The sequence below is a fragment of the Ranitomeya imitator genome, chromosome 2 (genome assembly GCF_032444005.1).
Source record: "Ranitomeya imitator isolate aRanImi1 chromosome 2, aRanImi1.pri, whole genome shotgun sequence".
Classification (NCBI taxonomy): domain Eukaryota; kingdom Metazoa; phylum Chordata; class Amphibia; order Anura; family Dendrobatidae; genus Ranitomeya; species Ranitomeya imitator.
This window is the reverse complement of record NC_091283.1, coordinates 161,360,811-161,374,197: the sequence shown is the minus strand read 5'-3', so window position 1 is coordinate 161,374,197 and position 13,387 is coordinate 161,360,811. Positions and strand designations below refer to the sequence as shown.

The window sequence follows — 13,387 nt, the reverse complement described above, 5'->3', positions numbered from 1 at the left end:
TAGGTCTGCCACCATTGGTACGGTACAGTCAAAATTTCTTCTGTCCGTTACCTTGATCTGCTCTTTGTCATCGTATTCTGTCATGGCATTTGTGGATTCAGGCGCTGCCCTGAATTTGATGGACTTGGAGTATGCTAGGCGTTGTGGGTTTTTCTTGGAGCCCTTGCAGTGTCCTATTCCATTGAGAGGAATTGATGCTACGCCTTTGGCCAAGAATAAGCCTCAGTACTGGACCCAGCTGACCATGTGCATGGCTCCTGCACATCAGGAGGTTATTCGCTTTCTGGTGTTGCATAATCTGCATGATGTGGTCGTGTTGGGGTTGCCATGGCTACAAGTCCATAATCCAGTATTAGATTGGAAATCCATGTCTGTGTCCAGCTGGGGTTGTCAGGGGGTACATGGTGATGTCCCATTTCTGATTATTTCGTCATCCACCCCTTCTGAGGTTCCAGAGTTCTTGTCTGATTACCGGGATGTATTTGATGAGCCCAAATCCGATACCCTACCTCCGCATAGGGATTGTGATTGTGCTATCGATTTGATTCCTGGTAGTAAATTCCCAAAAGGTCGACTGTTTAATTTATCTGTGCCTGAGCACGCCGCTATGCGGAGTTATGTGAAGGAGTCCTTGGAGAAGGGGCATATTCGCCCGTCATCGTCGCCATTAGGAGCAGGGTTCTTTTTTGTAGCCAAGAAGGATGGTTCACTGAGACCTTGTATAGATTACCGCCTTCTAAATAAGATCACGGTTAAATTTCAGTACCCCTTGCCGTTGTTATCTGATTTGTTGGCTCGGATTAAGGGGGCTAGTTGGTTCACCAAGATAGATCTTCGTGGTGCGTATAATCTTGTGCGTATTAAGCGAGGCGATGAATGGAAAACTGCATTTAATACGCCCGAGGGCCATTTTGAGTATCTAGTAATGCCATTCGGACTTGCCAATGCTCCATCAGTGTTTCAGTCCTTTATGCATGACATCTTCCGAGAGTACCTGGATAAATTCCTGATTGTGTACTTGGATGACATTTTGATCTTCTCGGATGATTGGGAGTCTCATGTGAAGCAGGTCAGAACGGTGTTTCAGGTCCTGCGTGCTAATTCTTTGTTTGTGAAGGGATCAAAGTGTCTCTTTGGTGTTCAGAAGGTTTCATTTTTGGGGTTCATCTTTTCCCCTTCTACTATCGAGATGGACCCTGTTAAGGTCCAAGCCATCCATGATTGGACTCAGCCGACATCTCTGAAAAGTCTGCAAAAGTTCCTGGGCTTTGCTAATTTTTATCGTCGCTTCATCTGCAATTTTTCTAGTATTGCTAAACCATTGACCGATTTGACCAAGAAGGGTGCTGATGTGGTCAATTGGTCTTCTGCTGCTGTGGAAGCTTTTCAAGAGTTGAAGCGTCGTTTTTCTTCTGCCCCTGTGTTGTGTCAACCAGATGTTTCGCTTCCGTTCCAGGTCGAGGTTGATGCTTCTGAGATTGGAGCAGGGGCTGTTTTGTCGCAGAGAAGTTCTGATTGCTCGGTGATGAAACCATGCGCCTTCTTTTCCAGGAAGTTTTCGCCTGCTGAGCGAAATTATGATGTGGGCAATCGAGAGTTGCTGGCCATGAAGTGGGCATTCGAGGAGTGGCGTCATTGGCTTGAAGGAGCTAAGCATCGCGTGGTGGTCTTGACTGATCATAAGAACTTGACTTTATCTCGAGTCTGCCAAGCGGTTGAATCCTAGACAGGCTCGTTGGTCGCTGTTTTTTGCCCGTTTTGACTTTGTGATTTCGTACCTTCCGGGCTCTAAAAATGTGAAGGCGGATGCTCTGTCTAGGAGTTTTGTGCCCGACTCTCCGGGTTTATCTGAGCCGGCGGGTATCCTCAAAGAGGGAGTAATTGTGTCTGCTATCTCCCCTGATTTGCGGCGGGTGCTGCAAAAATTTCAGGCTAATAAACCTGATCGTTGCCCAGCGGAGAAACTGTTTGTCCCTGATAGGTGGACGAATAAAGTTATCTCTGAGGTTCATTGTTCGGTGTTGGCTGGTCATCCTGGAATCTTTGGTACCAGAGAGTTAGTGGCTAGATCCTTTTGGTGGCCATCTCTGTCGCGGGATGTGCGTACTTTTGTGCAGTCCTGTGGGATTTGTGCTCGGGCTAAGCCCTGCTGTTCTCGTGCCAGTGGGTTGCTTTTGCCCTTGCCGGTCCCGAAGAGGCCTTGGACATATATCTCTATGGATTTTATTTCAGATCTTCCCGTCTCTCAAAAGATGTCAGTCATTTGGGTGGTCTGTGATCGCTTCTCTAAGATGGTCCATTTGGTACCCTTGTCTAAATTACCTTCCTCCTCTGATTTGGTGCCATTGTTCTTCCAGCATGTGGTTCGTTTACATGGCATTCCAGAGAATATCGTTTCTGACAGAGGTTCCCAGTTTGTTTCGAGGTTTTGGCGAGCCTTTTGTGGTAGGATGGGCATTGACTTGTCTTTTTCCTCGGCTTTCCATCCTCAGACTAATGGCCAGACCGAACGAACCAATCAGACCTTGGAAACATATCTGAGATGCTTTGTTTCTGCTGATCAGGATGACTGGGTGTCCTTTTTGCCTTTGGCTGAGTTCGCCCTTAATAATCGGGCCAGCTCGGCTACCTTGGTTTCGCCGTTTTTCTGCAACTCTGGGTTCCATCCTCGTTTCTCTTCAGGGCAGGTTGAGTCTTCGGACTGTCCTGGTGTGGATACTGTGGTGCACAGGGTTGCAGCAGATTTGGACTCATGTAGTGGACAATTTGACCTTGTCCCAGGAGAAGGCTCAACGTTTCGCTAATCGCAGACGTTGTGTGGGTCCCCGACTTCGTGTTGGGGACTTGGTTTGGTTATCTTCTCGTCATATTCCTATGAAGGTTTCCTCTCCTAAGTTTAAACCTCGTTTCATTGGTCCGTATAGGATTTCTGAGGTTCTTAATCCTGTGTCTTTTCGTCTGACCCTTCCAGATTCTTTTTCCATACATAACGTATTCCATAGGTCATTGTTGCGGAGATACGTGGCACCTATGGTTCCATCTGTTGATCCTCCTGCCCCGGTTTTGGTGGAGGGGGAGTTGGAGTATATTGTGGAGAAGATTTTGGATTCTCATGTTTCAAGACGGAAACTCCAGTATCTGTTTAAGTGGAAGGGTTATGCTCAGGAAGATAATTCCTGGGTCTTTGCCTCTGATGTCCATGCTCCCGATCTTGTTCGTGCCTTTCATATGGCTCATCCTGGTCGTCCTGGGGGCTCTGGTGAGGGTTCGGTGACCCCTCCTCAAGGGGGGGGTACTGTTGTGAATTCTGTGGCAGAGCTCCGTCCTGTGGTCACAAGTGGTACTTCGGCTGATTCTCTCTGTGAGCTTCCGTTGGTGGAGGAAAGTGGTACTGCGGCTTCTGAGTTTCCTTCCTCAGGTGATGTGGTGAAGTCATTAGGTGCTGCTCTATTTAACTCCACCTAGTGCTTTGATCCTGGCCTCCAGTCAATGTTCTAGTATTGGACCTGTTTCCTCCTGGATCGTTCCTGTGGCCTGCTGCTCTGCATAGCTAAGTTCCGCTTTGCTATTTTGTTTGCTGTTTTTTTCTGTCCAGCTTGTCTATTTGTTTTTTCCCGCTTGCTGGAAGCTCTGGGACGCAGAGGGTATACCTCCGTGCCGTTAGTTCGGTACGGAGGGTCTTTTTGCCCCCTTTGCGTGGTTTTTGTAGGGTTTTGTGTTGACCGCAAAGTTACCTTTCCTATCCTCGCTCTGTTCAGAAAGTCGGGCCTCACTTTGCTAAATCTATTTCATCTCTACGTTTGTCTTTTCATCTTAACTCACAGTCATTATATGTGGGGGCTGCCTTTTCCTTTGGGGTATTGTATTTCTCTGAGGCAAGGTAGGCTTATTTTCTATCTTCAGGCTAGCTAGTTTCTCAGGCTGTGCCGAGTTGCATAGGGAGCGTTGGGCGCTATCCACGGCTGCCTCTAGTGTGGTTGGAGAGGATTAGGGATTGCGGTCAGCAGAGTTCCCACGTCTCAGAGCTCGTTCTATGTTTTTGGGTTATTGTCAGGTCACTGTATGTGCTCTGATCTCTGTTATGGCTGGCAATCAGGCAACACAGCGTGCAGTAATCAGCGCACATACAGAGATCTGGCAAAAACCCAAAACAATAGGACGAGCTCTGAGACGTGGAATCTCTGTAGACTGCAGTACCTGAACTGTCCTCACACAACTGGAAGCAGCAGTGGATTGCGCCTATCACTACCTATGCAACTCGGCACTGCCTGAGGAGCTGACTAGCCTGAAGATAGAAATACAAGCCTGACTTACCTCAGAGAAATACCCCAAAGGAATAGGCAGCCCCCACATATAATGACTGTTAGCAAGATGAAAAGACAAACGTAGGAATGAAATAGATTCAGCAAAGTGAGGCCCGATATTCTAGACAGAGCGAGGATAGCAAAGAGAACTATGCAGTCTACAAAAAACCCTAAAACGAAAACCACGCAAAGGGGCAAAAAAGACCCACCGTGCCGAACTAACAGCACGGCGGTGCACCCCTTTGCTTCTCAGAGCTTCCAGCAAAAGATAATAACAAGCTGGACAGAAAAAACAGAAAACAAACTAGAAGCACTTATCTAGCAGAGCAGCAGGCCCAAGGAAAGATGCAGTAGCTCAGATCCAACACTGGAACATTGACAAGGAGCAAGGAAGACAGACTCAGGTGGAGCTAAATAGCAAGGCAGCCAACGAGCTCACCAAAACACCTGAGGGAGGAAGCCCAGAGACTGCAATACCACTTGTGACCACAGAATTCACAACAGTACCCCCCCCTTGAGGAGGGGTCACCGAACCCTCACCAGAACCCCCAGGCCGACCAGGATGAGCCACATGAAAGGCACGAACAAGATCTGGGGCATGGACATCAGAGGCAAAAACCCTGGAATTATCTTCCTGAGCATAACCCTTCCATTTGACCAGATACTGGAGTTTCCGTCTAGAGACACGAGAATCCAAAATCTTCTCCACAATATACTCCAATTCCCCCTCCACCAAAACAGGGGCAGGAGGCTCCACAGATGGAACCATAGGTGCCACGTATCTCCTCAACAACGACCTATGGAATACATTATGTATGGAAAAGGAGTCTGGGAGGGTCAGACGAAAAGACACCGGATTGAGAATCTCAGAAATCCTATACGGACCAATAAAACGAGGTTTAAATTTAGGAGAGGAAACCTTCATAGGTATATGACGAGAAGATAACCAAACCAGATCCCCAACACGAAGTCGGGGTCCCACACGGCGTCTGCGATTAGCGAAAAGCTGAGCCTTCTCCTGGGACAAGGTCAAATTGTCCACTACCTGAGTCCAGATCTGCTGCAACCTGTCCACCACATAATCCACACCAGGACAGTCCGAAGACTCAACCTGTCCTGAAGAGAAACGAGGATGGAACCCAGAATTGCAGAAAAATGGAGAGACCAAGGTAGCCGAGCTGGCCCGATTATTAAGGGCGAACTCAGCCAACGGCAAAAATGACACCCAATCATCCTGGTCAGCGGAAACAAAACATCTCAGATATGTTTCCAAGGTCTGATTGGTTCGTTCGGTCTGGCCATTAGTCTGAGGATGGAAGGCCGAGGAAAAAGATAGGTCAATGCCCATCCTACCACAAAAGGCTCGCCAGAACCTTGAGACAAACTGGGAACCTCTGTCAGAAACAATATTCTCAGGAATGCCATGTAAACGAACCACATGCTGGAAGAACAAAGGCACCAAATCAGAGGAGGAAGGCAATTTAACCAAGGGCACCAGATGGACCATTTTAGAAAAGCGATCACAGACCACCCAAATGACAGACATCTTTTGAGAAACGGGAAGGTCAGAAATGAAATCCATCGAAATATGTGTCCAAGGCCTCTTCGGGACCGGCAAGGGCAAAAGCAACCCACTGGCACGTGAACCGCAGGGCTTAGCCCTAGCACAAATTCCACAGGACTGCACAAAAGCACGCACATCCCGTGACAGAGATGGCCACCAGAAGGATCTAGCAACCAACTCCCTGGTACCAAAGATTCCTGGATGACCGGCCAGCACCGAACAATGAAGTTCAGAGATAACTTTACTAGTCCACCTATCAGGGACGAACAGTTTCTCGGCCGGACAACGATCAGGTTTATTAGCCTGAAATTTCTGCAACACTCTCCGCAAATCAGGGGAGATGGCAGACACAATGACTCCTTCCTTGAGGATACTCGCCGGCTCAGATAACCCCGGAGAGTCGGGCACAAAACTCCTAGACAGAGCATCCGCCTTCACATTTTTAGAGCCCGGAAGGTATGAAATCACAAAATCAAAACGAGCAAAAAATAACGACCAACGGGCCTGTCTAGGATTCAAGCGCTTGGCAGACTCAAGATAAGTAAGGTTCTTATGATCAGTCAAAACCACCACGCGATGCTTAGCACCCTCAAGCCAATGACGCCACTCCTCGAATGCCCACTTCATGGCCAGCAACTCTCGGTTGCCCACATCATAATTACGCTCAGCAGCAGAAAATTTCCTGGAAAAGAAAGCACATGGTTTGAACACTGAGCAACCAGAACCTCTCTGTGACAAAACCGCCCCTGCACCAATTTCAGAAGCATCAACCTCGACCTGGAACGGAAGAGAAACATCAGGTTGACACAACACAGGGGCACAGCAAAAACGACGCTTCAACTCCTGAAAAGCTTCCACGGCAGCAGAAGACCAATTAACCAAATCAGCACCCTTCTTGGTCAAATCGGTCAATGGTCTGGCAATGCTAGAAAAATTACAGATGAAGCGACGATAAAAATTAGCAAAGCCCAGGAATTTCTGCAAACTTTTTAGAGATGTCGGCTGAGTCCAATCCTGGATGGCCTGAACCTTAACCGGATCCATCTCGATAGTAGAAGGGGAAAAGATGAACCCCAAAAATGAAACTTTCTGCACACCGAAGAGACACTTTGATCCCTTCACGAACAAGGAATTAGCACGCAGTACCTGGAAAACCATTCTGACTTGCTTTACATGAGACTCCCAATCATCTGAGAAGATCAAAATGTCATCCAAGTAAACAATCAAGAATTTATCCAGATACTCACGAAAAATGTCATGCATAAAAGACTGAAAAACAGATGGAGCATTGGCAAGTCCGAACGGCATCACCAGATACTCAAAATGACCCTCGGGCGTATTAAATGCCGTTTTCCATTCATCTCCCTGCCTGATTCTCACCAGATTATACGCACCACGAAGATCAATCTTAGTAAACCAACTAGCCCCCTTAATCCGAGCAAACAAGTCAGAAATCAATGGCAAGGGATACTGAAACTTAACAGTGATCTTATTAAGAAGGCGGTAATCAATACACGGTCTTAGCGAACCATCCTTCTTGGCTACAAAAAAGAACCCTGCTCCCAATGGTGACGACGATGGGCGAATATGTCCCTTCTCCAGGGACTCCTTCACATAACTGCGCATAGCGGTGTGTTCAGGTACGGACAAATTAAATAAACGACCCTTAGGGAATTTACTACCAGGAATCAAATCGATAGCACAATCACAATTCCTATGCGGAGGAAGGGCATCAGACTTGGACTCTTCAAATACATCCTGAAAGTCCGACAAGAACTCTGGGATGTCAGAAGGAATGGATGACGAAATAGACAAACATGGAACATCACCATGTACTCCCTGACAACCCCAGCTGGTTACCGACATAGAGTTCCAATCCAATACTGGATTATGGGTTTGTAGCCATGGCAACCCCAACACGACCACATCATGCAAATTATGCAGTACCAAAAAGCGAATAACTTCCTGATGTGCAGGAGCCATGCACATGGTCAGCTGGGCCCAGTACTGAGGCTTATTCTTGGCCAGAGGTGTAGCATCAATTCCTCTCAACGGAATAGGACACCGCAAAGGCTCCAAGAAAAATCCACAACGTTTAGCATAATCCAAATCCATCAGATTCAGGGCAGCGCCTGAATCCACAAACGCCATGACAGAATATGATGACAAAGAGCACATTAAGGTAATGGACAAAAGGAATTTGGACTGTACAGTACCAATAACGGCAGAGCTATCGAACCGCCTAGTGCGTTTAGGACAATTAGAAATAGCATGAGTAGAATCACCACAATAGAAACACAGTCTGTTCAGACGTCTGTGTTCGTGCCGTTCTACTTTAGTCATAGTCCTGTTGCACTGCATAGGCTCAGGCTTACTCTCAGACAATACCGCCAGATGGTGCACAGATTTACGCTCGCGCAAGCGACGACCGATCTGAATGGCCAAGGACATAGACTCATTCAAACCAGCAGGCATAGGAAATCCCACCATTACATCCTTAAGAGCTTCAGAGAGACCCTTTCTGAACAAAGCCGCTAGTGCAGATTCATTCCACAGAGTGAGTACTGACCATTTTCTAAATTTCTGACAATATAGTTCTACATCATCCTGACCCTGGCATAAAGCCAGCAGATTTTTCTCAGCTTGATCCACTGAATTAGGCTCATCGTAAAGCAATCCCAGCGCCTGGAAAAATGCATCAATATTACTCAATGCAGAATCTCCTGGTGCAAGAGAAAACGCCCAGTCCTGTGGGTCGCCGCGCAAAAAAGAAATAATAATCAAAACCTGTTGAATAGGATTACCAGAAGAATGAGGTTTCAAGGCCAAAAATAGCTTACAATTATTTCTGAAGCTCAGGAACTTAGTTCTGTCACCAAAAAACAAATCAGGAATCGGAATTCTTGGTTCTAGCATCGATTTCTGATCAATAGTATCTTGAATCTTTTGTACATTTACAACGAGATTATCCATTGAGGAGCACAGAGCCTGAATATCCATGTCCACAGCTGTGTCCTGAAGCACTCTAATGTCTAGGGGAAAAAAAAGACTGAAGACAGAGCTAAGAAAAAAAAATGATGTCAGGATTTCTTTTTTCCCTCTATTGGAAATCATTGAATCGTCTCCTTGTACTGTTATGGCTGGCAATCAGGCAACACAGCGTGCAGTAATCAGCGCACATACAGAGATCTGGCAAAAACCCAAAACAATAGGACGAGCTCTGAGACGTGGAATCTCTGTAGACTGCAGTACCTGAACTGTCCTCACACAACTGGAAGCAGCAGTGGATTGCGCCTATCACTACCTATGCAACTCGGCACTGCCTGAGGAGCTGACTAGCCTGAAGATAGAAATACAAGCCTGACTTACCTCAGAGAAATACCCCAAAGGAATAGGCAGCCCCCACATATAATGACTGTTAGCAAGATGAAAAGACAAACGTAGGAATGAAATAGATTCAGCAAAGTGAGGCCCGATATTCTAGACAGAGCGAGGATAGCAAAGAGAACTATGCAGTCTACAAAAAACCCTAAAACGAAAACCACGCAAAGGGGCAAAAAAGACCCACCGTGCCGAACTAACAGCACGGCGGTGCACCCCTTTGCTTCTCAGAGCTTCCAGCAAAAGATAATAACAAGCTGGACAGAAAAAACAGAAAACAAACTAGAAGCACTTATCTAGCAGAGCAGCAGGCCCAAGGAAAGATGCAGTAGCTCAGATCCAACACTGGAACATTGACAAGGAGCAAGGAAGACAGACTCAGGTGGAGCTAAATAGCAAGGCAGCCAACGAGCTCACCAAAACACCTGAGGGAGGAAGCCCAGAGACTGCAATACCACTTGTGACCACAGAATTCACAACAGATCTCTATGTCCATTGTGGTACTGAATTACCTTGTCATAACAGATCTCTATGTCCATTGTGGTACTGAATTACCTTATCATAACAGCCGACATAGCCTGCTCAACTAAGTACCAGTATACAGTGACCAACTAAAAGCGCCATATATTTCCCATTCGAGGTTGTTCTTTCCGGATCCGTGCACATCCAGTACATGCTGTGCGGACTATGACATGACTATCGCTCTCTTTCTAGTCTGCAGAATAAGGCTGCATCAGATAAGGTACTTGCAGAGGTGTCCAAGACCATAAGCCGCTACCCCATTGATTTTCGTGGTGCTCGGATCATCACTGGACAAGAAGAAGGCTCCTATGGTTGGATCACTATTAACTACCTCTTGGAGTCCTTCATGAAAGTAAGTTTTATTTTTTATGCAATAACAAATTAATAGCTTGATATAAGTTTCATTTTTTATGCAATAACAAATTAATAGCTTGATTTGGCCTTCAGATTCCCAGCAGGATTCTTCCTTGGGTGAATATAGGGAGATAGCCATTGACAAGATATTTTTGCAGCAGTTCCTACCGATCTCGCTAACCTTGCTTCTAATTTTCTATGACTATGAAAAGATGTATTTTCATGAAATCATTTTTCTGTGATTACAGCTCTATTTCTGTTCGTATCATTGTTTTCTGATTATGGTATAGTATTCTGTGCCATTATTTCTCCACAGTATTCCTTCAGTGGACATTGGATAAGACCAATCACTTCCAAAATATACGGTGCTCTGGATCTTGGTGGCGCTTCCACACAGATCAGCTTTATCCCAAACGTGAAAGTCGAGGACGCAAAGGAAAAAGCAGAGTTCAAACTATACGGCTTCCCATACACTATCTACACTCACAGCTTCCTGTGCTACGGGCAAAACCAGGCGCTGAAGAAGATGATGGTGGCGGTGACAAAAGTGAGCAATGGAAACCTATAACAATAAATATCTGCAGGCAGATAGCCACTGTTAGGGCCAGAAATATTTGGACAGTCAGTCTCCGAATCTTCGTGATTTCAGCTCTGCAGGCCACTAATTTTTATTTAAATTTAAACAACTAAGATGCAATTGAATTGTGGACTTTTGGGTTTAATTAAAGGTCTTGAACAAAAATATCTGAAACATTGAGGAACTGCAACCATTTTTCTACGAGGTCTCCTTTCATGGCCTCAAAAGTTAGTGGATAAAAACTTTACTATATGTAAAACGTTTCATAGTTTTAAGGATAAAGGTAGATAAAGGAGTTTTTCTAAAATAAAGTTAAGTTTAAAGTTAATTTTAATCAATAGTTCTTGGAACAATAATAATTTCCACAATTGGATGTGTTTAAAAAATATTTCTGTGCTGAGATAATCTTATAAATGTGCCCCTGCTGTGTATTATGTAAGGTCGGTAGGGGGGCTGTCTTATATTTCAGCATCTGCCTATAGGGGGGCTGCCTTATACTTCAGAATCTGCCTATAGGGGTACTGCCTTTTACTACAGGGTCTGCATATGGGGTGCTGTCTTTTACTAGCATCTGCCTATGGGGGGCTGCCTTATACTACAGGGTCTGCCCCGAAACGTTGCCTAGGATGAGTGGGGCAGAATAAAGTTCTTTCACCTTTTTCCACCTGAAACAATTGGAGTACTGCCTTTATTTTTTCTGATAGATAGATAGATAGATAGATAGATAGATAGATAGATAGATAGATAGATAGATAGATAGATGTTAAATTTTAAAATGTTAAATGCTTTCTTTTTTTTCCAGGGAAAGGACCTAGCCAATTCTGTGAACATCCCTTGCTATCCAAAGGGATATCAGGAGACCCTCAGCCTTCAGTCTCTGTATAACAGTCCATGCACTGTCAAGTCTGCCCCATCCACGTCGCTAACGCAAACATTCAATATTACTGGTACTGGCAATGCTAAGGAGTGCTATCAAATTCTCAAAACCATCTATGATTTTGATTCCTGTGCTGGTAATCAGTCTTGTTCATTTGATGGAATCTTCCAGCCGCCGGTCGTGGGAAACTTTTTCGTAAGTAACTCTGCAGTTTACAGTAAACAGGAATATCACGTCATATATTAAAGACAATAAATGTTTTAGTATATAGAGAACATCACCGGAAATTATATAACCATCACAGTGACAGGGCTGAGCAATTGACATGTCATACACAATTGTATTCCATCCACTTGACTGAATGCTCATGCCTGCGCCGCTAGACAATGTAACAGAGTTGACCTTTTCCAGAAGAAAGGCTGTTCTGTGCCTATTCTGGGGGAAACTGTGCATCTACAGGATTACATGTAGGGCAGCACTGACAATCAATGAAAGGGAGAGGAGTTGAATGGCCAAATTAACTAATGGAAGGTCCTCTGGAACACAAATGGTGGACCGACCACCTAATTTAAAAGATCATTTCTTAAATAGCAGCCCAGGGATTTTGGAACTACAGGTATGCTTCTTCTCAGAGCAGGTTACGCTTCAAGGTGATGTGCTTACTTCACAATGTAATGATGATGCTCTTTAATTGGCATGTGTTTGTGTTTCCCTTCGACCAGGCTTTCTCCGCTTTCTTCTACACTTTCGACTTTCTCAACTTGACATCAGGACAGAGTTTATCTACAGTTCAGAGTACGGTGGAGACTTACTGTGCCCGAGATTGGAGCGAGGTAAAGTGAGCCTCCGATAGAGACATGACACATACAAAAGTATCACACGTCTTCATCATATGGTTTTTTTTTTTCTTCACAGCTTCAGTCATCTTTCCCGAAGGAAAAGAAAGATCGTCTTCGAGATTATTGTGCTAATGCTAACTATATCCTGTCTCTGCTGCTGGAGGCCTACAAATTCAGAGAGGAGTCCTGGACATCCATCAGCTTCATGAAACAGGTGAGCGCAGATCTGGTGTCAAGAAGGACTTTTTAATGCATAAGCAGGTCATTTTCGGTGATCTTCATTCAACACGACTGTGTTGGAGAAAGCGGTGGGACATTTGAAGTGCAGTCAGGGCTGTATGGTGGCTCACTGGTTTACAGCACTGGGTTCCAGGTCTAAGCATCTATCTAAGGGTAATTGAGAAGGTAATCTATATATGGTTTTACAGAATAGTCTGCGGCTGTTTTTCTGGAGCTACAAAATGTGCCTATTGTTATGATAAGGTAATTCAGTACCACAATGGACATAGAGGTCAGAGCACATACAGTGACCTGACAATAACCCAAAAACATAGAACGAGCTCTGAGACGTGGGAACTCTGCTGACCGCAATCCCTAATCCTCTCCAACCACACTAAAGGCAGCCGTGGATTGCGCCTAACGCTCCCTATGCAACTCGGCACAGCCTGAGAAACTAGCTAGCCTGAAGATAGAAAATAAGCCTACCTTGCCTCAGAGAAATACCCCAAAGGAAAAGGCAGCCCCCACATATAATGACTGTGAGTTAAGATGAAAAGACAAACGTAGAGATGAAATAGATTTAGCAAAGTGAGGCCCGACTTTCTGAACAGAGCGAGGATAGGAAAGGTAACTTTGCGGTCAACACAAAACCCTACAAAAACCACGCAAAGGGGGCAAAAAGACCCTCCGTACCGAACTAACGGCACGGAGGTACACCCTCTGCGTCCCAGAGCTTCCAGCAAGCAGGAA

The 13,387-nt window shown here is 45.4% G+C and overlaps 1 protein-coding gene across 2 annotated transcripts in view; it reads left to right on the top strand.

The window, feature by feature from the left end:
- The window catches only part of LOC138662272 (ectonucleoside triphosphate diphosphohydrolase 8-like), a 61,266-nt gene that overhangs the window by 38,531 nt on the left and 9,348 nt on the right, over window positions 1-13,387 (top strand). For both annotated transcript variants that reach the window (XM_069747680.1, XM_069747681.1), the window contains 5 exons: window positions 9,964-10,123; window positions 10,442-10,672; window positions 11,505-11,774; window positions 12,302-12,412; window positions 12,495-12,632. In XM_069747680.1, the coding sequence (XP_069603781.1) occupies window positions 9,964-10,123; window positions 10,442-10,672; window positions 11,505-11,774; window positions 12,302-12,412; window positions 12,495-12,632 (910 nt within the window). The remainder of the gene's footprint in view (window positions 1-9,963; window positions 10,124-10,441; window positions 10,673-11,504; window positions 11,775-12,301; window positions 12,413-12,494; window positions 12,633-13,387) is intronic.